The sequence below is a fragment of the Brienomyrus brachyistius genome, chromosome 5, assembly GCF_023856365.1.
Source record: "Brienomyrus brachyistius isolate T26 chromosome 5, BBRACH_0.4, whole genome shotgun sequence".
Taxonomy (NCBI): Eukaryota; Metazoa; Chordata; class Actinopteri; order Osteoglossiformes; family Mormyridae; genus Brienomyrus; species Brienomyrus brachyistius.
The window spans coordinates 7,995,939-8,019,720 of NC_064537.1; the positions used below are offsets into that span (position 1 = coordinate 7,995,939).

The 23,782-nt window shown below is 48.3% G+C and overlaps 2 protein-coding genes and 1 long non-coding RNA gene across 8 annotated transcripts; 2 read left to right on the forward strand and 1 right to left on the reverse strand.

Annotated features, from left to right (window-relative positions):
• Window positions 1–436: 436 nt before the first annotated feature.
• pla2g6 (phospholipase A2, group VI (cytosolic, calcium-independent)) lies at window positions 437–13,618 on the reverse strand. 4 transcript variants are annotated; one of them, XM_049014930.1, is made up of 17 exons: window positions 13,536–13,618; window positions 12,660–12,872; window positions 11,785–11,997; window positions 10,348–10,528; window positions 9,520–9,707; window positions 9,009–9,105; window positions 8,269–8,451; window positions 7,941–8,049; window positions 6,559–6,681; window positions 5,708–5,798; window positions 4,823–4,986; window positions 4,563–4,713; window positions 4,302–4,438; window positions 3,149–3,303; window positions 2,703–2,870; window positions 1,334–1,407; window positions 437–1,165 (listed from the first exon to the last, which is right to left on the reverse strand). In XM_049014930.1, the coding sequence occupies exons 2-17, from the start codon at window positions 12,863–12,865 to the stop codon at window positions 1,021–1,023; spliced, it is 2,385 nt and encodes a 794-aa protein (XP_048870887.1). In that variant the 5' UTR covers window positions 12,866–12,872; window positions 13,536–13,618; the 3' UTR covers window positions 437–1,020. The 4 variants fall into 4 exon arrangements, with proteins under 4 accessions (XP_048870887.1, XP_048870888.1, XP_048870889.1 ...); XM_049014931.1 differs by lacking the exon at window positions 13,536–13,618 and adding an exon at window positions 13,443–13,531; XM_049014932.1 differs by lacking the exon at window positions 6,559–6,681.
• On the forward strand, window positions 1,757–2,303 carry LOC125742692 (uncharacterized). Of its 3 annotated transcripts, XR_007398173.1 has the most exons (4): window positions 1,757–1,887; window positions 1,970–2,051; window positions 2,093–2,133; window positions 2,218–2,294. It is a non-coding gene; the product is annotated as an uncharacterized LOC125742692 (long non-coding RNA). The 3 variants fall into 3 exon arrangements; XR_007398172.1 differs by lacking the exon at window positions 1,970–2,051 and having other exon boundaries at window positions 1,757–1,846; window positions 2,052–2,176; window positions 2,218–2,303; XR_007398174.1 differs by lacking the exon at window positions 2,093–2,133.
• A 2,226-nt stretch (window positions 13,619–15,844) lies between the features above and the next one.
• Window positions 15,845–20,088, forward strand: cbx6a (chromobox homolog 6a). The gene is made up of 5 exons (XM_049015067.1): window positions 15,845–15,966; window positions 16,617–16,660; window positions 16,857–16,922; window positions 17,217–17,283; window positions 17,686–20,088. The coding sequence occupies exons 1-5, from the start codon at window positions 15,898–15,900 to the stop codon at window positions 19,018–19,020; spliced, it is 1,581 nt and encodes a 526-aa protein (XP_048871024.1). The 5' UTR covers window positions 15,845–15,897; the 3' UTR covers window positions 19,021–20,088.
• Window positions 20,089–23,782: the final 3,694 nt, after the last annotated feature.

Genomic DNA, 23,782 nt, shown 5'->3' on the forward strand with positions numbered 1-23,782 from the left:
CCCTTATCTGAACCATATCCCCCACCGTTCGCAAGTGCAATTTTTTCAGATCCACAGAGCAGTAAATAAATATTACGCCAAGTTGTCCAGAAAAATCCCATTCTTCACTAAACAAATAAAATGGTACTGTAGTTTCAATGAACGCATTGCCTCTCTCAAATTGAAACGAATTTGCGAATGTTCATTTAGTTCAGTTCAAGAAAAACTGAGAGATATCAAATTATTGTCCACGATACAGCTATGGAACAGCTTGGCCTATCATCACCGCTTGCTGGCCTTCGCGCGGTTGCCACTGTAAAGACTCCCCTGGAACACCAGGGGGCGCCAGCGCACACTTCGTTTTTTTCAGACCCGCTACTTCGTTTACATAGTATATTTCAGACGCGTTTTGTGTGTGAAAAAACGCTTTAATACAAGAGACACGCCGCTATGTAGGTCACATAAATACTCATTTATTTTCCATTGATTACAATATTTTAGTAATAACACCGCATTATATATGTAATATACAACAGCAAGTAATGATTTAATAATTATATAAAGATTTAAAGGAGAAAACGTCATACAAGACAAAATGACAGCACAGTGTTACAATCACCATGCTATGCGGCTTATACCTTAATGCATTTTTAAAGCCTGTCAGATATAATCGCGGAGTAGCACTACGGTGCAAATCTGGGTCACTTCATAAAAAGTTTCCAATTTAAAGCTACAAAAAGCAAGTTGGTCGTTGTCAGTACAGGCCATTAGTCGACGTACAGGCCACTGGTACAATTTGGCGTATTTAAACGCAACATTAAAATCATTACACAAAAAAATGCCTTCCATTATTAGGTACAGTCATGGTCTTCATGGTTGATCAGTTCTGGTCTGCTGGCCTTCAACACTTTTGTAAACAAAAAAATAATATTTTTGTAACGACTGGCCGGTTCCTATTATGGTTCCTCCTCCCTACTTCATGTCAGTCTGGAGCCTGCTTCCGTGTCGTGACCCGGTCCAACACACAGCAGCCGCCGCCTGTCAGACGAGCAGCAGTCTCTGGGCCAGTGCCTGGATGTGCTCCCTGCGTTCGTACAGGTACATCTGCGTCTCCCACAGCATGTCCACCAGCACGGCGTCGCTCACCTCGTCCAGCATCACCTCCACCGACAGCTGGGGGTTCAGCCTGGCCGGTGGGGGTCGAGGGGGGAGGAGGAGGAGGACGCGGAGGGAGAGAGGCACACAGGGAGACGCTCATTAGATTACGGAGTAAGGGAAATGTGGACTGTGACGCGGACAGAGCCGCTCCGCGGGGCCCCGTGCCACAGCCGACTGGGGTCAGCGGACCACTGACCTGTGATAATCGATATCCGTCATCTCACACCAAGCCTTGGCTCGGTCCACCGCACAGCCGTCGGAGTCGGTGCACTGCAACAGAGAGAGACAGAGATGGGAAGTCAAGGGCATTGTCCCTTGGGGGGGGGGGGTTGCAGTGGGAGACCAAGGGAATCCCTTAAAGGACCTCGAACTGCGGGGTCACTGTAGACATGTGTAAGTACAGACTGTCACAGCCTCCCGTATCACAATGGAAAAGAAAAAGTTAAGCTCTTCAAGCTGCCATGTGCGTTAGCCGCTGGACCAGCCTTGTTTGTGCAGAGTGTAGCTCAGCAGGTAAGATACTGGTACCTGTTTCCAGAAGGTTGTGGGTTTAAATACCAGAGGTGGCAGAGTAACTGTATTTCCACTGGACCACAAGCTTTCATCTCTTGTAAGTCACTTAGGACAAAAAATTCTGCCAGGTCTGATCCCATTCCCTTTAAAGGCAGGTTGCCAAGAGCAGCTCTGATCCCATTCCCTTTAAATGCAGGTGGCCCAGAGCAGCTCGGATCCCATTCCCTTTAAAGGCAGGTGGCCAAGCACAGCTCTGATCCCATTCCCTTTAAAGGCAGGTGGCCCAGAGCAGCTCTGATCCCATTCCATTTAAATGCAGGTGGCCCAGAGCAGCTCTGATCCCATTCCCTTTAAAGGCAGGTGGCCCAGAGCAGCTCTGATCCCATTCCCTTTAAAGGCAGGTGGCCCAGAGCAGCTCGGATCCCATTCCCTTTAAAGGCAGGTGGCCCAGAGCAGCTCTGATCCCATTCCCTTTAAAGGCAGGTGGCCCAGAGCAGCTCTGATCCCCCATTCCCTTAAAAGGCAGGTGGCCCAGAGCAGCTCGGATCCCATTCCCTTAAAAGGCAGGTGGCCCAGAGCAGCTCTGATCCCATTCCCTTTAAAGGCAGGTGGCCCAGAGCAGCTCTGATCCCATTCCCTTTAAATGCAGGTGGCCCAGAGCAGCTCTGATCCCATTCCCTTTAAATGCAGGTGGCCCAGAGCAGCTCTGATCCCATTCCCTTTAAAGGCAGGAGGCCCAGAGCAGCTCTGATCCCATTCCCTTTAAAGGCAGGTAGCCAAGCACAGCTCTGATCCCATTCCCTTTAAAGGCAGGAGGCCCAGAGCAGCTCTGATCCCATTCCCTTTAAAGGCAGGTGGCCCAGAGCAGCTCGGATCCCATTCCCTTTAAAGGCAGGTGGCCCAGAGCAGCTCAGATCCCATTCCCTTTAAAGGCAGGTGGCCCAGAGCAGATCTGATCCCATTCCCTTTAAATTGCACGGAGCGCTTTACTTTAACTTTCAGTACTAAGCAGCTTCACGCAGGCTTTGGGCGAGCTCCTCGTGTGCACTTACACAGTCCACAAGCATCTTCCCCAGCTCCCTGGCTCCCACAAAGGATTTGGCCAGTTCCAGGGGGTTGGACGGCCGGAACACGTCCACAGAGTTCACCACCACCTGGGGGGGCTTCCCCGTCCCTAGTGAAAGCACCACACCCAGCCGCTGAACTTCCTCCCCCCTACCCTGAAAGATAAGTGAAGCGAGAGGGGTGCCTTCAGATATTACGACCGGAGTTTAAAGACAACAGCGGAGCCAACAAGCCAGGGACATATACAAGTGCGGGGTCACAAAGAGACTGGCGTCAGCTGAAAGCTGATTGGTCACCTCTCCTGTAAGTCACTGATTCAAAACATATCATTGGCTAATGATAAGGCTGGCCCTTTTGTATGAATTATGGCCCCTATTACACCCACGCATTTACAGCCGTGTAAACACAACGTGAAGGGAAAGGTTCTGCATACCTGTGCTCGGAGGGCTTTGTTGTACTGGTGTATCTCTGTCATGGCATCCAGCGTGGGGTTGTTGGCTAGCAGTCCCCCGTCCAGAAAGCGGCCCATTGGTCGGAAGTAGGTGGGGGCGGCGCCACTGGATCGGGCAGCGCGCCATACGCACTGGTCTGGGAGAGAGCGGCGGAGGGCAGGGATGAGACAAGGCAGAGGGAGAAGACACCACTATTTAGTTCTGTAAAGGGTCTGGAAGCGAGGCTGTGTCCACTGGTGTGATTGGACGACCATGCCCTGCGGTGTGATTGGACAGCCATGTCCAGCGGTGTGATTGGACAGCCATGTCCAGCGGTGTGATTGGACAGCCATGTCCAGGTTCCTAGTGAGGTGAAAGCTGCCATGTGTGTTTCACCTGCGTGCGCCCCCATCATACAGTGCCGGACATCCTCCCTCACTCACTCACTCACTTACTCTCTCTCACACACTCACACACACACACACACACACACACACACACACACACACACACACACACACACACACACACACACACACACACACACACCTTTATCTGGGATGGTCCTACGCTTTTTTGAAGGGGGGCCTTTGGAATAGCCCACTATCAACACATCCTCATCCTCCCATCCTGAAACACCAAAGCACAAAGGACCACATGTACTCGCAGTACACACCAGCAGTATGCAGTGCACACCTGCAGTATGCACCCACAGTATGCAGCACGCACCCGCAGTACACACCAGCAGTATGCAGTGCACACCCGCAGTATGCACCCACAGTATGCAGCACGCACCCGCAGTACACAACAGCAGTATGCAGTGCACACCCGCAGTATGCAGCACGCACCCGCAGTACACACCAGCAGTATGCAGTGCACACCCGCAGTATGCACCCACAGTATGCAGCACGCACCCGCAGTACACACCAGCAGTATGCAGTGCACACCCGCAGTATGCAGCACGCACCCACAGTACACACCAGCAGTATGCACCCACAGTATGCACCAGCAGTATGCAACCATAGTATGCAGTATGCATCTATCATACTCCATTGTACAGTAACTAAGACACTTTGATCCTTTGGGGTTCGGCTCATATTCAGAGACGTATGAGGGAGAAGGGTGGGGGGGCAAAATGGAGAGTGAGGGTCATACCCTGCGGGATGGTAAGAGGCTGGAATGTAGCCTTCGAGGCATAGGGGGGCTCCCTGTTGAGATCTGGAGGGTCATAGTTTCGGAAGAGATGCAGTTCTCCAGGGTGCCTGTCTGCGAGCACACTGGTCACGATCACCCTACAAGAGAAGCAGACGCAAAATGTCAGATTATGTTGCAGATCTGGTCCATTCAGGCTGACATAGGGGCACCAGAACCATTGAGATCTGGAGAGGACATACAGTGTGGCGGGACCTGGGGTACCTGGGGTGCCGGATGTCCGTCATCTTGGTGTTCTCGCCAAACTCCTGCTTGAGGAACTCCTCCAAGGGGGCCGACTCGTAGGGACGGGAGCCTCGGAACACCTTCTCCTTCATCCGGAAATAGAGGCAGCGCAGGTACTCCATGGATTTCCCTAAGAGACGGAGACGGGGAGGAAGTGGGGAGCGAACGGGGGGGGTGAGTAACGTGAAGCGTGCGATGAATGAAAGCGCTTAGAACATGAGTGAGAACCAGGTTCTGACCGTGTACTATAGCCAAGGCCAGAATGCCTCCTGTGCTGGTGCCGGAGATCCAGTCAAACAGTTCCTGCACCGGTCGGCCCGCCGCGCGCTCCAGGGCGATTAGCATCTGGATCAGAACCAGACCTTTGATGCCACCACCATCCAGACACAGCAACCGGTCTGTTCTGAAGGGAAAAGGGTGGGAGGTGGGGGGGGGGGGGGGGGGGGGGGAATTCGATAAGCAAATTAGTAGCACAGCTAAAATATCAATGACAGGTGTAGCATGACGCCCAAAATCGGTATAAATCCTTATGCTTAAACTCGGTTAGCGGAGCATGCTACATGCGACTGTGTTGGTAAATCATGGAAGCAATAACTACTGAGGTGGCGGTGAAGAAAGGGGCAGCTCAGCAGCCACGACATCTTTCATAAGACTCAGCTTTAGCTCCCTGAGCAAGGCCCTTAACCCCCAGCTCCCTGGGCTATATAACCGCGATGCGGCGTCACGCAGCCCAAGGTTTCAGTGTCAATTCATCTTAGCCCACAGCTCCGTTTCCTCTGCAACTCAAAGGTGACTTCGCTGACAAGTACAAGCGAACGCCGCACCTGTCAGGGGGTGGGGGGATCACAGCTGGACATTTTTAGATCTAGGGAACTGCAGCATCTTGCATGCAAGGCATTAAAAAGACCAAATTTAGCCTCAATGTACTATTGAAAATTTTTTTTTTAAAGAAATTTCTTACATGATTTAATTTCCAGTAGGTCAGAAATTAAATCACCGTGTTTTCCATACAGGGCAACTCAAACACAGTTTGGGGAACCATGGTTAAGAACTCCCAGCAAGTGGACAATCCCAGTGTGACTAATTATTACTACTATTAAACATGAGTATAAGCAGGTTCTTACTTTGCGGTCGATGCTTTCACACCGTCCACTTCAGCGTATTCCCGCGTTATGGCCCCGACGGCGGCAGCAATGTGGACGAGATCCTCAAACCCTGCCAGCCAATCACAGAACAGACAAGGCTCAGCCAATGAGATGGATCTGAGCCGGTTACCCATGTCCATTCCTAAAAAGTTTGGAGGATTTTATTTACATTGTAAACACAGCCTTCAAAGTGTCTTGCCACTGGAAGACACAGGCAAAAATAACACACACCTACCGCTGTCCAAATACTACAAACTGCCAATCACTTTTTTAAAAGAATTAAAAAGGTTCGGTCTTGAGAGCCCATCCTGGAGAACTCATTAGCCATGTCTGGATCTAGGAAGTTACCTATTCGTACTCATAATCATGCCATAGGTAATTGATTAAAATTCCTAAATATCAGTTCAGACCAGACCAAGGTAATTCGTAACTCTTCCTACCTTAAGTGCTGAGAGAAAGGATAAGGTTAGCATGTGCACAACTATGAGAACACCTGAATAAAATGTGTCATAACTTTGTAGAACTTGTCCTCTCTGAACTGGGCATCCATTTCTCTGCTTTCTGCTGGTCTGGACTGGATGTTTACTTTGAGAGACCAGAGACTAGACCCAGCGATTTTTCTCCAAGAGTAAGGTCACATGGATCAGTCATGTGAAAGTTTTTGGAAAAGTCTTGGAGGGGCCACCTCAGCGGGGGGAGGGGGACTCGGTATAAAATAAACAAGGGAAGGTGGATGAGAGAGAGAGGATAAAGGAGGAGGAGGGATGGTCCATGTGAAAAATGGAGGGAAGAAGAGACCAGAAGATCAGGGACGGGGGGTGGACTGTTACCTATGGCTGGAGGCGGAGGTCTCTTCGGGGGAGTGTTCGGGGGAGAGATATTTAATGAGGGGGGGTGACACCGCTGCACCCCTACACTACACAGCATGTCACGGAGGATTTTTCTGTTGGAGCCTTCAAACACAGGCAAGGGGTTAGAGACATGCAGTCAGAGAGCACTGCGAGGGTGGAGACACACACACACACACACACACACACACACACACACACACACACACACCAGAGCAGAGCATGACAAACAAACCATATAAAACGAGAAGATTAACTCATATATCAGCAAGCACAATCCTGCAGGAACGCGTTTTGCCCTAAGGCTGTGTCTGTTTAAAAATACAGTTACAACATATCAAATTACACTCCAGAAATATTACATTTGGTCTGTCGCCACATATTTTCCCGCATAAACAAAGGAAGCAGTCCTCCATGCGCCAAGAATGGAGAATTTTCCAAACTACTTTTCAGTGGGACACGCCGCTGCATTGTCTACGGGGAGGGAAAGCATCCCCACCCTTTTCCGGGATCCAATTGCTGGCCTTCCCATGAGTCCCTAGTGCTACTGAGAAACGCCCAGGGCAATCGGGGGAGGGGGGCTGCCAGGCGGGGGCTTTGCAGCAACACAGAAAGCTTTTTCTCCCCTTAAGTTTTTTTTAGTTTCTTCAAAATAAATCAGCACTTGGGACAGATTAACAGTCGCTGCAATGAACAGAGACATGGTGTGTCGTCAAACTGCTTCATGAGCGATTATTTATGGTGTGAAATGACCCTTGGATCAGTTCCCAGTAACTCTGAACAAAGTGAAAATCCCCCAAGTGATGTCAGAGGGATTCCTAAAAGAAGCTCCACCCCTTAATCGCCGCTCTTTACTCCCAGGCGAGAGCTGACAGGGTCACGCCCGGCATCGGACTGACCCACACGGCCTAAACAGCGAAACACTGAGCCAAGATCTGAACGTAGCGGCTAAAGCTGTACGGAGCTGCACGTGCAGCGTGGGAGCCCAGAACGAGAAACAAAACGCTCACATATCGTTCACACAACGTTTACATAACATCCAAATAACCTTCCCATACAGTTTAACAGTGTTACAGGTCATGAGGTTAATGCGTCTTTCTCACGACCCATAAACATGCGCAGGGTCATGCACAGATAAGTCCAAACCAACACATGCGTCATTCACTTAATCGTCATATTTCTTGTTTTTCTGTCTTTGCTTTTAGTAAAAAAAATAATAATAATTACGTCGTGCATGACATACACTGACCACAAGGTGGCGCCCAATTTCCCCTTCAGGCGCACACTGTGGTTCGGTTGCAATGGCGGTGCTCCAACACCGAAAAATGCAGCCCGCCCACGCAGACGTGTCCCGACATGCTCACCTTTGCTGGTGCGGGCCGCTATAAGCCCGGGAGTCTCCCCCAGATCGTTGTGGATCTCAACATCAGCCCCAAAGACAATGAGGGCCTTTATCAGGTCTATGTGGTCCATCTGAGGGGGGGGGGGTGGAGAGAGACAGAGTGTTGGGCACAGACAGTGACCTTGTTATTAAATAAGCAGCGGATAGATAGATGGATGGATGGATGGATGGATGGAAGCATGGAGGAAGTAGCTCTAGGTAAAGGAGGACTTGTCCGATGGAGAAGAACAAGGAGATACGGTTCTTATGTCCTGTAGCATCCAACTGGGCCGACATGCAGCACTCCTGACCTTCATGGCGAGGTGCAGTGCGGTGTTCCCATTCTCGCCACGGAGGTTAGGGTTAGCGCCATGTGTGAGCAGCACCATCGCGGCCTCAAAGCGCCCCTTTTTGGTCAGGATGTGAAGCGGACTCTCTCCCGTCTTGCTCAGATAGTTCACAGAGCAGCTTCTCTCCAGGAGCAGACGGCTCATCTGGAGGAGAGAGGAGAAGTGAGCAGGGGGAGGGAGGAAGAGAGGGAGGAGGAGGGATGAAGGGAGAGAACAGCACAAAGCCCAGCCGCTTAAACTTTTTTCCAAATTACCTGATATACACTGGAGATGTATTCATCTTAAAGACACTGCACTTAGTCGTCCTGTTAGCATAGTTTGTATATTTGGGTAACATTTAGTGGAAAACTAAACAAGTCCACTCACAGAGTAGTACGAAACACCCCAGTAACCAGGTAGTCATCGTTTTTCAAGAGCAACTGGAGGAAATTTATCTTCCCAAACAGAAGACAAATGGGACATGACATAAAATCGAATTGGGTGAGGGGGAACAAACTCATCAACCAGAGCCGAATCACCCTGAACGGCGCTTCTAAACTGAGGAGGGTCTATGAAATGATCTTGGCCGCGGCTTGCAGAGTCGATTCATTAACGCAGAGCAGATGTCATCCATCAGTGGGATTATCTCTGCAGGATGCAGACATACATCCGCTGGCTATGCATGTACATACAGTCATACAAGCACCGGTCACAAATCCCACCTCGCCTGTCTTGGCCCAGTGCAGGGGGGTCCCTCCGTACAGAGCATCTTCAACCTCCAGCTGGGATGGGTCTGCAGCCAGGATGGCCTCTACACAGCTGGTGGGGGTGGGGGGGGTGAGAAAGAGAGAGAGAGAGAGGGAGGAAAAGTTGAGTCACACTGGCCAAAAGGTCAAAGAGGGACACATGGAAGGGAGGCTTTGTAGGTTCAAGGACAGCAGACACTTAGAAAAGTGATACTAGACGTTATAGAGAAGAAGAGCAGCAGGTGGAAAGTTCAGGTCCAGAAAGTACAAATCCAGACCAAGATTTTGTTTCCACCAATCAGGTGCGTATGAGGAGTCTCATACACAGGATATGCAACTGCTTGGTTGGAATAAAATCTTGGTTTGGAATTAGACTTTCTGGACCTGAACTTTCCACCTCTTATCATAACAATGTTCAAGTAAGGGGGGGGGGGGGGGGGGGGGCGGCACAGCTGCATGCAGACGGGCCGCCAGGTGTGCCCCTCACCTCCTCTCGTTGTACTTCATGGCCATGTGAATGGGGTAACCCCGCCCCCCCATGACATCACAGCGGGCCCCACCCTTCAGCAGGGCCTTCAGCGACTCCACCCGGCCCAGCCGGCACGCCACATGCAGGGGCGCCTCACCGGCGGAATTCAGCTCGTTCACGCCCGGGCAATGGCTGGAGCACAGCACCTGAGTGACACAGAGCCAGGAGAGCGGCGACTCAGCTAGTGTCACGCTGCATTCAATCTACCATTAGCATCTTCTGGTTTAGCGGTGATTAGCGTAGCATTAAGCACTTCCATGACCGTGACACTAGAGGGCGACATGCAGGCAGGAATTCCATATGTTGCTCACTAACAATGAAATGCACACAGAAATGGGAGAGAGGAAGGGAGGAATCTATCCCCTCCTGTGGGACAGCATAGAGTTACAGCCCTAGAGGACTGGGCAGGAAAAAATAAATGGCAGGCAGCTTTACTGAGCGACTTTATCAATGTGACTTTCTCTTTTACACGCCTGCATTTCCAGGAAACAGTGGAGACGTCCAGCATAGCGTGCATGCAAAACTGAAACCGCAGGCGAGCGACACCTTGGTTAACGGACCTCAGCCCGGCGCAGACAGCGCAGCAGACAGAGATCGGAGAGCCACAAGGCTCGGCACTTGTGACTCACAATGGAAGCTATTACTTGCACATGCTCGTTAACAAAATTCTGCAGCATTCAGCAGAGTGTGACCAGAGGCCAGCCTGCAAGATGGCTGCCTTCCCCACTCGTAGAGTACTGAAGTTTTGCAGTGGCAACTGGCACAAACAGGGGGCGCTCCACGCACCTGAATGACCAATGGGGATTCCTGCTTGGCGGCGCAGTGCATGGGTGTCTCCCCCTGCAGGTCCCGGATGCTCGTGCTGGCCTGGCACTCCTCCAGCAGCTCGCGGACGCAGGCCACGTCTCCGCGCTCGCAGGCCAGGTGCAGCGGTGTCTGGCCGCATGCATTCCTGCTGTTAATCTGGCTGCAGGAGCGAGAGCGACAAGCGGGGAGGTTCATCTCACAAACAGGTAAGCGCAGTGACTTGCACAGAACCGGCCCGAAACACTTCGGATTCAACTCATCGTTTCTCTCTCCAGAAACGTCACATTCAAATATTTTCATGAAAATAAAGGACATTTCTAAAGATGTGGCACGTTGGCGTGAACACAGATCTGCCTCTCGCTCTTTTCCATTCTGCATAAAACAAGCAGAAAATTTGCTTCTGGTAGGGCAGCGAATGAACTCAAAGGCCCTTTATAATGAACTTTGACCTTCAAATTTGTGTTGTGCAACCAGTGGGCAGGGTTGAGCCCATCCCAGAGGCTATGGGTGCAAGGCGGGGAACAGCCCAGGAAGGGATGCCAACACATCACAGAGTATACAAAACTACAACAAAGGAGAATATTTCTTTTATGTGCATTAGCATTGTTATGACAAGAATTTTTTTTAATAATAAAAAAATCGTTGGAGATGAACGTGTTTGTGTTGTTACAACGAGAAAATTCCGGCACATGTAACCCTTTATTCCGCTAATGTGTATTTGCGTAGCAGTTATTTCAATCCCCATTTATCACACTAAGCTAATTAAAACGCCCATATTCATTTGACTCTGCAAAGACACGTTTTTTTTTTTTTTTTTACACTAATTTTTTTTTACACACCTTTACTCTTTTTTCCGGCTTATACCTTTGCGATAATATTTAAAAAAAAAACACACATTGAACTTATCCATCAAAATGAAACAGTTCAACCAAAAATATTGGTCTCATAGAAGCCTGTAATAAAAACAAACAAACTAGGCACCAAAATAAAAATTGACAACAAAGGTTTTTTGGGATATCTGTAACAAAATCCCTCAATAAATATCAAAAACCCACTCTGGAAATGAAAGTGAGGACCTCGCTCATCAGGTCCACAGGTACCCCAGTTGTTGCCATATCCCAAAAACCATTAAAAATAGGACTTTAAAGATTGCGTGCCTTTATTTGGTGCCAAAATAAAACATTTGTATTTATTAAAATTTGCCCTGGGCCAATTTTCAATTTTTCCCTGTCGGGACCTGCTTTCATGGGATGTTTTTGTTTACTTAAATAATAAACCCTTTTAATTCACTTTAACTCAATCCCCCCCCCCCCCCCCCCGTCCCCCTCACCTCCAGCTATCCCCTTTCCAATCCACCACTCCTATCCCCCTCCCTGCCCCCACTCCCCCAACCGTCTCCATCCATCCTTCTCTGACCTAAGGACACAGTTGTGCTTCAGGCACTGCCTCAGTCCGATCTCCACGGCGATGTGTGCCGAGCTCCAGTCTGGGTGATTCCGGATGCAGTCTGCGATCGGCTGCATAGCTTCAGGCTTGAGAAAACCAGGCGTTTCATAGAAGGGTCGGACCTTCATGGCGTATTGAGGGAACCAGTTAAAGGCGTCTTCTTCGGTGCCAACCTGGAACAGCCTGGCAAATTAAGACAGAGTAAGCACTTTAGGTTCTACTGACGCTCACAGAAGAACATCAGAAAGTGAAAGGAATCTGTCAATTCCTGCTCTTCATCCATCCATCTTCTGTACTGCTTATTCAGTACAGGTTTGTGGGGAGCCTGGAGCCCATCGTAGGCAGCATAGAACAGGGAACACCCTACAAACACACTTGGCCAATTTAGAAATGCCAGTTATCTCCAGGTATCTTTTAGCACTAGAAGATAACCAGAGTTCCGGGAGTTCAAGCAACCAATTGATAACCTACAAACTCCACACACAGGGTTTGAACTGTCAACCCTTGGGGGGGTGTGTGGCTACAAGGTTTCCCACTGATCCAAGGCATCACCCCTCCTGTTTTTCAGCTCATTTTAAAAAGATTTCCAACTTTCATTTCTGCACAAAGCATGGAATGTTAAACAGAGGTGCACCGACCCAATCAGAACTGTTAAAGCAATAAAACGGGAAGAACAGCTTCTGAAACATGTCACGTCTCCCTGGTGCCACGCAAATAGTCAACAACGCACTGAATGAATGGGAAACTGAAAGTGGAACAGGTGAGAGGCATCACTCAGACATCAAAAGGAGGCATTTCTGCACCAGATACGGCCCAGTTACGCATCGTCCGGCCAGCCCACTCACCTCAGGGCCATGCCGGGCGTTTCGGAGCAAAGGATCAGACAGTCCCACGACTGACAGGGGGTATTCCTGTAGAGCACCATCATGCCCTCCTCTTGCAGCAGCACTCGATCCCGGCCTCCATAATCTGACTGTGGTACCTCCCTTACCCGGTACGGATTGGAAAGGACAGAGGTGATGGTACCCACAAGTCGGCCCAGGAACTGCATTGTAGTCCTGAACCAAGATAAGGGTAACTCTTAGTTATTAAGGGATATTTTAAGCAAGTAAAAAAAAGACATCAAACCTGATATAGAGGGCTTTGATTTCCGTAAGAAAAAAGTACGTTGCTGCAGGTACATTTTTTTGCATATATATTCAGCTCATACAAAGCAAACATTTTTCCCTTGGCAGGGTGTTGAGAGCAAAGTCGTGTTTTTTGCGGCGGACCACTTCCGATAGCCCCCGACGGAGTGTATGCTCCAGAGTTCAGTGCGATAACACAGGTCTTGTGACGAATTCACTGTCCATATTAAGATAATGGAAACCATTATCCTGCGATTAATTTACAATCAATTAATCATAGAAATAATCATTTACAGAGAATAAAATCGCAGTTCAATTCGTAAGTAATTTCCTTCTCGTCTTGTGGAACTGATAAAATAAGACACTTGACTGAGTAATAGCATAAACTAGATGGTCCTAAATGGTTGCGCGCTGTCGGCATGTAGTGATCAAAACGCAGGAGAAACACTACAAAATAAAAATACAAAAAAACATTCGAAATAACGCAATTCAGCAAATCACCAATTATACTTTAAGCATGCACGGAGGAAGTCTCAATTCGGATATGTCAGTTAATCGTATCAGGCACGCTTTCCCAGACTCATCCCGACTCACCAGCAGTTTCACCGTCTCCCTCATGTGATCCGGTTACCTCGATTTTTGACAGCGGATAATCTGGCCAACCAACTCCGACTCACGTTTTACGGACTATGAAGTTGACCAATGGCAAATGCGGATATTTAAACGTCACAGTTGTTGTAAACCAATAGAGCAGCGGCGTTGCTCGACAAAGGGAGGGCTTAGAAACAGTGCTATTTGATGTGAGGTGAAGTGTTATTAGTTACTAACACCGCGTACATCGCTTTTGTTGTCTTTACTGTCTTAATAAATGTTTTTGGTTGGTGTTGTTCTTTGATAAACGATTTGCTAATAAACAAACGTCCTCATAAATAGAAACACCATTTGGCAGAAGTACTTGTTATTCCCAATGACGTATCGCTATTGTGTATTTGCCAAATAAGGAACAAAAACCCATTGTGGTTTGGTTACGCCACTATTCTTTGGTTTTTCACCGGATTTTGCACCAAATGTATGAACTTCCTTATTTTTTGCAGTTCTCCCAAGAAAAAATTACGTCCGTCTTAAACATGCTATAACTCCTTGAACCTTTGTACTGGGAGTATTTCGTTGCTGCTCCCGGCATTTGGGAACTTGAACTGTGGTCGCTCGTTTTGCTCCCATTTGTTCCATTAAGTGGCATCTATATCGTTAGTGCCTTTCAAGTGTGTTTTAGGGAACAGCGTGCTGGCATCTTCCTGCAGCTTTTTGCTGATTACACTGTTTTGGTAAATTAGATTTGTCTGGGTTCTTGCACGTATGTCTATTAACACGAAGAAGTTGCTGCTCCGATGAAAACTCTTCAAAAAAGAAAGACTATTTCTTTCTTTACTTGCTTGCTAATTTACTTATAAAAGGCTTGTAATGTTCAAGCGGGTAGGCGGAGGCCTTCTGAGTGGATCAGTGGCACCCACTGGGATGATGAAAGCAGATACTGTCATTTATGTGAAATTCAAGGACACGGAAGTGTTATTCACAGGAAAATGTCAGCAATAGCAGCAGAAAGGACAGCAGTGATAGCGTGGTGCTGAACATCATAGCCGAATAAACTGAGGGTTGCCGATTTGATTTAGGGCTGTTCGATTATGACAAAAATCACAATCACGGTTATTCTGGACAATATTGACATCACGGTTAGGCCTATTTAACGTGCAACTATTCATTGACTTCAGAAACACTGTACATTTACTGAACAGTTTGAAAAACATGTCTGTTTTAACAGTGGATTTTCTTTAACTAAATATAATTTAACTGGGAAACAAATAAAGACAGGTCAGAAAGTGGTGCGCTTAAGTTATAACACAAGACAACGCGGAGCATCATTGCAAAATGTAATGCGCAGCGCAATAATACTTATATCTTGACTATTTTGTTTTGATAATCGTTGGAAGCTAAAATCATAATTGAAAAAAAAATTGGAGTAATTGCCCGACTATAGTTTGAGTCCTTGTATTGTTTCATTACACTTTTGAAAGAGTTGTTTGCCGTCGTTCCAATGTAATTGTAAACTACACGAGCTTCAGTTAAATGTATTCTAGGTTGAGAGACAGGGCACGGGGTTGTGTGGTCTGAAACAAAGACGTTTTTCCCGTCAGTACAGCACTTGCAATAAGGATTTAGAGGATGGAGAAGTGTATTCAGGAACTACGGGTTGTTTCTGGCCGGGCATGAAAACCTGCACATTTGTCCGCGCAAATGAAGTGTCTCATTTTTGAGGTTCTGTGTGTCCCGATTTCGATCATGCAAAATTAAGGAAGGGGGGCCCCCAGTCGGCAAATGTTACAAAGTAGGAAAACTCGAGAAGCCTCTGCATGGCCCCGAGTGTATGGATGTCTTTCACTTCTCCAAGTTCCAAGTTTTATTGTTAACACACTGAAATTCTTGGGTCACAGTTGCAGGGGGATGGGACGGGCGCGTGAGGGGACAGCAAGACACACAGCAGTGCAATACAATACAAGACAGTGCAATGTAAGATTAAGTAAACAATAAATAAGTAATAAATTGGTAATGCAATATGGGAATGTGAAAATTGATAACAGTATAGTATATAATGCAGAAATAGTATATAATGGGATACCCAGAACTTTGCTTGAGCTTTTGAAATGTGGCGCTTACGGATATATTGATAGAGTTGCTTCGCTATATTGAAATTATGATGCTATATATGTCAGTGTACTCGCATTGAATAATTATTGCACTAATAGTTTAAAATTCTACAGGGAAATGGGTATATACCATTCTTATTAGATTCTCTCTCTTTCTCCATCTTATTGAACTTGGTAGATTTTACTGTTCAATAGAGGGCGGTATGCGCCGTCCGTAGTAGGAACCCGCCATTATACCTCAGAAGAAGAAAAACATGGAGCTATCAGCGGTCGGGGATCGCATTTTCGCCGCGGAATCCATAATAAAACGCCGCGTCCGAAAGGTGAATAGCCCGTTAACTGTCACCGGCGTAATACCTATGAGTCGCCGCGCCCGTCTGTGGTCACGTACCGCGACAATAATGCGGGATCGCGCAGCGAGGGGCTTCGAAAGGCCTAACGCGACCGGGGCTGCCTTATTAAACTATGATTTTTGGGGGGGAAAACTGGGAGGTGGGAAGTGATGTGTTACAGAAAACGGGGCCTAGATTGTGTCTTGCGATGGTGTATTTCCCGCGGGGCGATATGCGTACGTCTATTGTATGTGATCAATCAAATGCACGGAAGGAGGGCACCAAAAGGACGATCAGAAGAGCCGTGCACATCGATGTCCAGTAGTGCACTGGTTAACAGCAGTCCCCGTGTGTGCGCGGGCACGTCGAAAACAGCCCCCGCGCTCTCGGACCCCGATGGAGCCGCCGCGCTGATCACCAGGCGCTGCAAAGTTGCTTATTGGGAATGTGCTTGTTTTTTTAGGCCGCTTTAATGATGCAGTTACCACTTATATGATTACAGCTGAATAAGTGTCATGTCAAGCGGGACAGTGCATCTGCCAGCTAATACGCATATACATGACATTTAAAACAAACACATAGCTCTCTTCGAATTGCAGCGGTTGTATTGCTTGCTGACCGAAGTCAATTTTGTGTTTCAGGGTCGCATTGAATATCTCGTGAAGTGGAAAGGATGGGCGATCAAGTAAGTTTACACTCCCTAACGCTTTAATATGTTAAATTAACGCAACATTAAGGTTTGTACTGCAGATTGCCGCGTTTGAGGGCATCAGTGGATCTCGCTCAGATGGACATTTAAATATGTTACAGACTATAGGTTTTATATTACCATTTTATAAGTACCGTCGTTTTTGTATGTAACGTGTACATAATTCCCACAGATACAGCACATGGGAGCCAGAGGAAAATATTTTGGATGGGCGTCTCATTGCAGGATTCGAGCAGAAGTGAGTTTTTATCTCTGCGCTGGATTGTGCCGTAAAACGGCCGTAAAATGTTACAAGACTTAAGTCGTGTATCTCATTTCAGTAAAACGCATCTATCATTTTTCCATTACGTGAATTGTCTTTCTGTATCTCTGGCTCAGTTCTTAATATTTTAATATTATTATATTTTGATAATATTAATATTATCAGCTTGGTTGATTATTGATAACGGAGCAGAGTAACTGTAAAATGCATCATGCTTCAGTGCCTGTTGCTTGTGTTTATTTGTTAAAGGAAATATTGATTCTTTTCCAGAGAACGAGAGAGAGAACTTTATGGGCCAAAGAAAAGGGGACCTAAACCTAAAAACTTCGTTCTTAAGGTGCTATTTTTAAACTAACCCTTTAACCCCAATTGTTCCATTAATTTAGAGAGTAATTATATCTGTGCAGTGCAGCCAATCAGGTATCGTATCACAATGACATCGAATCCTTTTGTATGTCCATGATATTCAAATAATATGTTAAAAAAATACTTTTTCATTAACACATAATTTTGAGTGAGTAATCTATTCATACCTTTTGCCAATGTAAATTTTGCTCTGTAGGGGCAGCCCCCCCCCCCCCCCCCCTTCTTCTTTTCCCTGCTTTTAAATCAAAATGCTGTTCATTTACTCTCTCTCTCCTGTCTCCTCCCACTTGGCCCCTTTCTGTCCTCCTTCTGTATGTGTTCCTACTTTCTGTACGCTGACCTCCTTGCGTTTCTCCTTTCCTGGCCTCCCCAGGCGCGAGCCCAGGCGGCAGAGACCCGCGGTCGGAGCCGAGTCCCCGACGTCCGCCTCCGCCAGTCCACCGGCTCCTCTTCCAGGCCTTCCACTTCCTCAGCTCCCTCCTCATCCATGTCGTCCTCCTCTACCTCCTCCTCTTCCTCAGCCCCCAGTCCCAAACTGCATTCCGGGGCGGCCTCTCACAAACTGAAGAAGGACATCCGCCGCTGCCACCGAATGTCGCGCCGGCCGCTACCCCGCCACGACCCGCTGGCCTCTGGCTCTGCAGGCAGCTCCTTCCCATCCCGCCCCCCCGTCTCGCCTTTCTCGGAGACGGTCCGCATCCTGAACCGCAAGGTCAAGCCCCGCGAGGCCAAACGGGGCCGTATCATACTCAACCTCAAGGTCATCGACAAGACATCGCAGCCTCCGATCCCCAGGGGCCGCCCTAACATCCCATCCCGGAACCGCATCATCGGGAAACGGCTAAACGAGGTCTCCTACAGGGGCCTCCAGCCACCCGTGAAGCTGCCGGGATTCCCGATGTACGGGAAGCCGTTTGGCGTGCAGCAGGTCAGCTCCGACGTAGGCCGCCTGCGTGCCGGGACCGGCAGCAGTACTAGGAGTTATGGCAGGGCTGGCAGTAGTGGTCCTGCTTCCTCCAACCGCAATCCAGCCTCCGAATCCCATGGTGGCACAGCTGAGCCACCTGTGTCGCAGTACCAGGCTCCGCCCTCACCATCTAGCTCCGGCGGCGTAGACAGCGCCCCGCCCTCCCCGGGCCAGGCCCCGCCCACCCCCAGAGAGGCTCCGCCTCAGTCCTTGCACGCATCAGCGGCCTCAGCTTCTCCTCCCAAATTGAGCCCTCAAGCCTCATCCGAGCCTGAGGACACCTTGGGGCTGCAGCCCGGCCCCCAGCCCGCTCCCTATCTGCCCTCCTGCCCCTCCCCATCATCCTCACCGTCGTCGTCAGACGATGATGATGAGGCGGCCGTGGATCTTTCTGCGCCTCGTATCACCAAGCGCCGACCCAGGGGACGACCGCAGCGCAGGCGTCGCCCCAACAAGGCCATGGCCGCAGGCACCTCGTCCCCGGACCCCGACAGCAGCCCCCCCCTCCTTTCCCCCGAGCCTCCAAGGGCCGTCCTAGAGGGGGACCCCGACTGGCACCCCGAAATGGCCCCGTGCTGTGCCGACGTGGTTGTCACCGACGTCACCACGAACCTCCTCACTGTCACCATCAAGGAGTTCTGTCGTCCGCCGGAGTTGGACAAATCTGGGCCGGCCTCGCCCTCCTCTGGGGCCACAGCCCCGCCGTCACCCACTCCATCAACCCCCCACCCGAAACCGTGAACTCGGGGTGGGGGGGAAGAGGGAGGACGGGGCACAGCGCCCATTACCTAAGCCTTCCATTCCTCTAATCCTATAGCTTCACCCCTCTTAATTAAGCCCTAATAAGCTGATTTAACAGAGGTACTGTATTTAATATTATATATATATATTTTAAAAGTAAGTCTCAATATGCAGTGAGTTCGTAAACAGGACTTTCCTCGTCTCCAGTATACTGTGTGTTATCCATTGCAACGTGGGCTGTGCCGGTCTTTCTTGCACGGTGTCCCTGGGCATGTAGCTTTTTGTCACAGTTCCACACAAGGAGTTGGGTGGGTGGGTCCATTCTTGTTGGCGGCCGACTTGCTCCTGGCTTCCCATTGGCTATTTGGCTCTTAGGTTCACTGCTTGGAACATGAAGGCGCTCCCTGCTTTGCCACACGCACACGCACGCATACACAAAACACACACACGGGCGTGTATAAATGCGTATTTATGTGTGCACAATTGTTTACACTGAGAAACCAGCTTTCTGGCGGTTGTTTCCCCTTCCCGCTGTACCACGGTGACCCAAAACTGCCTCTCCTCTGTACATAAGCCTCTCGGACTGTGTCGCGTGTGTGATGCTTGTCATATTCCTTAAGCAGGTCTCACATATACTATGAAATGTGTAACCCGTAAATCTATAGGATGGAACCATGTCACGTTTCGTGTAACTGTGTAATTTAACTCCAGTAACCCTATAAGAAGTACCAGTTTGAAGCTCAGTGTTTGTGACCCGCAGGATCCGGCTCTGGCGGACGGTCCTCGGTAGAAGCCTCGGATTGCATGACATATTTATATTACTACTCGCGTGTCCTGTGTTGCTGCTGTTGTTGTTGTTTTGTTTTCTTTTGTATTATTATTTTTTAATCACGTGTTCATTCCTTGAGCATAATGAAGATATATATGAACATGTAAAGTCGAATTTAAGTGCGAAGGACCGGAGCGGAGCGACGCAGGTTTTCCTTTGCGGAGGACGAACGTCTGTGTTGCACACGCTGCTATTTTGTTTCGATTTGCCATAAACTTGCACGATCATGAGAAAGACGACCGACTTTGTGTGTGTGAGTGTGTCTAGTGTTTCGACAATCCAGTCGCTTTTCTCTAAGTAGATTAAGAGGCAGCGAGGATTAGCCTGGAGATGAGCCCATGCTTCTACACGCACGACACCGGGACGGTCGTCACCTGATGACCTTAAAGTCACTCATTTAGCTTAGTGCTAGAAAACGGAAACCTGCGCCGATAAAACACAAGCTGACTTAGTTGGGTTTCTCACTCCGCCTGTCCCTCTTATATTCGGTGAGGTTTGCATTACAAAAAATGCACTTGAGGTTCAGTTTTTAAAATAAATTTTGGTAAGTTGTATTATCGTCGTATATAATTTGCGAAACATGTTTTTGTTCGCCTTGGATCAAAAGAAGCAACAAACGTGATCGCGATGAAGAAGATTAAGTTTGTCTCTGAGCACCAAGTGCCGAACCCCGCAGCAGCTGTGATCCCGACTCATTCACTGTTTTGCGCCCCCTAATGGCGAGAAACGCGTTCGTAATTAGGTCGGGTAAACTTTTAGCGGAATCAACTTATTGCGGTTGTAGTATTAGTATGTAGCATTAAACACAAGCTTATCTGGATGTGTTCCCGCAACCGGTCATTGACAGCTGACACCATGCAGCATGGCTGCAGAAATGCGGTATGAACACTCGAGGGCAGTGTGTCGCAAGTTCGCTGCACTGTGGCCACTTTCTTGCAGTTCCTTGTTCAGATTGGCTTTGTTTGTGATGAAGCAGGGTTTTGGATATTGGAGACCCAGAAAGTGGCACTGCGCCGTGACCCTACATGGGGCTGGTTTTTAAGATAGTTTGGGCTAAATGTAAGTGAACAAAGATTAAGTCCATTTAAAGTTTAAACTTGTGTAAACGGATACGTATCCGCATAGAGATAGATAGATAGATAGATAGATAGATAGATAGATAGATATTATTACTATAGATATTATTATTATTATTATTATTATTATTATTATTATTATTATACCTGACCTGATTTGACTGAATTGTGATTGGTGCAGAAGCGAGGCACCGCGGACCGGCAGGAACCCTCACACGAACCGGCACCGGTCCGCGGCCCATAGTTTGAGAAACGCTGTCCTAATATGTAGATGCACTTTGCCTTGTATTTGTGTTTCCATTTGGATTTTAATAAAATGTATGTTTTAAGGTGCATGTCTCCAAAAAGATCAATTTGTGCACCTTACTCAATTGACTCATTTTCATAGCAGTCTGAATTTGGAGCATTAGTTAGACACCTGTTTAATTTAGACATGTGTGCCTCGGAATTATGGTAATGGTGTGAAGGGTATATTTGATAGGATTTAGTGCAGGTGGAAAACATTACTTCCAGGTTCTATTTAATTTCTGAGCCGCCTTAAGGGACTGGCAGTCAGGTGAGTCTAAATGTGAAAAAAACAGGACCTTTGATTTGAACTGCTGGTGACCCAAAGTTGCATAATCCGATCTGCGGTCCATTTAAGCCTTAAAATTTTAAGGTGTGGAGACGTTTCAGTGGATCGCAGTTCTGGATTTAGCCACTAGGTGGCAGGATCGCATTACGTGAGAACCGTTTAACGGCACAGACGTTGTTTGCAATGCCTTGTCTTTACATTTTGTTGTAAATGTATAATGTGGTCAGGCCCGTTAAAACTTCAGCAGCCATCATTTTTTTTCTCACAGAAATGAAGATTTTAAATTGCAAGTATCTTGTGTCAGTGCATTTTAACCATTTTCCCAGGTTTGAGTCCCACGATGTTCTGGACATAAGTGCTTTTTATTTTGCTAAATTGGATCCTTATAACTGGATGGATCTTTGCATACTGGTGGCAAAATACACATTTTCTACCCTGCATGTGTGAACAAGATAAGTTATGCATTTTCAGCACATTAAATCACACTTCATATTCCTACTCTAACAAACACGGCATGTTGTGTAGATCAGCCACATTATCATGTATGCTGTCTCTGAAGTGCTTGTGTAAAACTAAGTGGAACCCTGTTAGTCATCCTGTATCTCTACGCTTAATCGTTACTTGGGCCTTTTCTCCTCCTAATGGGCCCGCAGTAGGGCTTTTTGGTTGAGTGGGAGGTTTGGTTTCATATGTGTCTGCACCGAATACTTCCTTAATTCCAGCTTCTGAATTCCAGTTTTGGCTCCAGCCCACTTCTCCTCCTCCTCCTCCTGGGGGGGGGGGGGACAAATTTGTATTGATCGAGAAATTATGTAGGTGTTATTATTATTATTGGAGGGCAGGGATTTGGTCCTCGCAACATGCCCCTAGTATCGTGCCAAGTTCTGGGTGTGTGGCACCGGTGCTTTCTGTGAAAGTCACACCCCCAATTCCAGATGTGACCCTGCCACTGCCACACGCAGTGGGGGGGGGGGGTCAGTAAGCAGCTGTCTGATAGGGTTTAACTTGGGCTAGTCCCTATTTCTGTAAAGTACCATCAGACCCTAACCATGCCTTAGTTACATCAAGAAAAATGTTAGAAGGGTTAAAACTAGCCACACACGTTCAGCTGTGGACGGTAAACCCCCCCACTGCCCCTCGCAGATAGAGTGGCTTCACCGCCTCCTGCTAATCTTGCGTTGCTCCTTGCCTATCTAGTGCCGCATACTTCTCTCCGTCTCTCTCATTTCCTCTCCCTTATCCCCTCTGTCCGTTGCATCCGTTCTCTCTCTCCCTCTCCCTCCTAGCTCAGGGATCGGTCTCTGTCAGCCGTCGTGACGATATCGGCTTTCCGCTTTTCACACAATGGGGCTGATGACAGCAGGAGGCGCTGCATTGTGGAGGAAAGCGCTTAATACAGTTACCTGGAGACAGGACTAGATCATTTACAAACGGTTAATGTATAATATGTATCCTCACTCACTGATAAAAATTATTCATTTTAGATGGATAAAAAAGTTCATTTCTGCTTCATGTGATATACTAGCTTTGTACTGTGACAACAGTTACCCTTGAATCTCAAATTTCCCATTTATAAATTGCATGATCCCCAACAATGTCAGATTATTATGACTGGTTGTCAGAAATGCTTTAGCTGAAGGAGAAGCTGAGAAGGTCTGAATGAATGGGAGAACCACACAGAGAGATGTGTGACTGTGGGCGAGGCTGAAGAGTGGAGGTGGGCAGAGGCTGGAGTGTGGCTGTGGGCGGGACTGTAGAGTGGCTGTGGGCGGGACTGGAGAGAGGCTGTGGGCGGGACTGGAGAGTGGCTGTGGGTGGGGCTGACTAGTGGCTGTAGGCGGGACTGTAGAGTATTGGTAGGCGGGACTGGAGAGTGGCTGTGGGTGAGGCTGGAGAGTGGCTGTGGGTGGGACTGTAGAGTAGCGTAGGCGGGACTGGAGAGTGGCTGTGGGCGGAACTGTAGAGTAGCGGCAGGCAGGACCGAAGAGTGGCTGTGGACAAGGCTGGAGAGTGGCTGTGGGGGCGGGACTGCAGAGTGGCTGTGGGCGGGGCTGGAGAGTGGCTGTGGGCGGGACTGCAGAGTGGCTGTGGGCGTGGCTGGAGAGTGGCTGTGGGCGGGACTGCAGAGTGGATGTGGGCGGGGCTGGAGAGTGGCTCTGGGTGGACTTTATGAAGAATTTGATGAGGGTCGTCATACACAATGATGAGCAAAGCTTCACCAGGCCCTCTCAGAAGTAGGCAGTGTCATGGCTTAGCACGTCTGTAGCATATTGTACAGTTCCA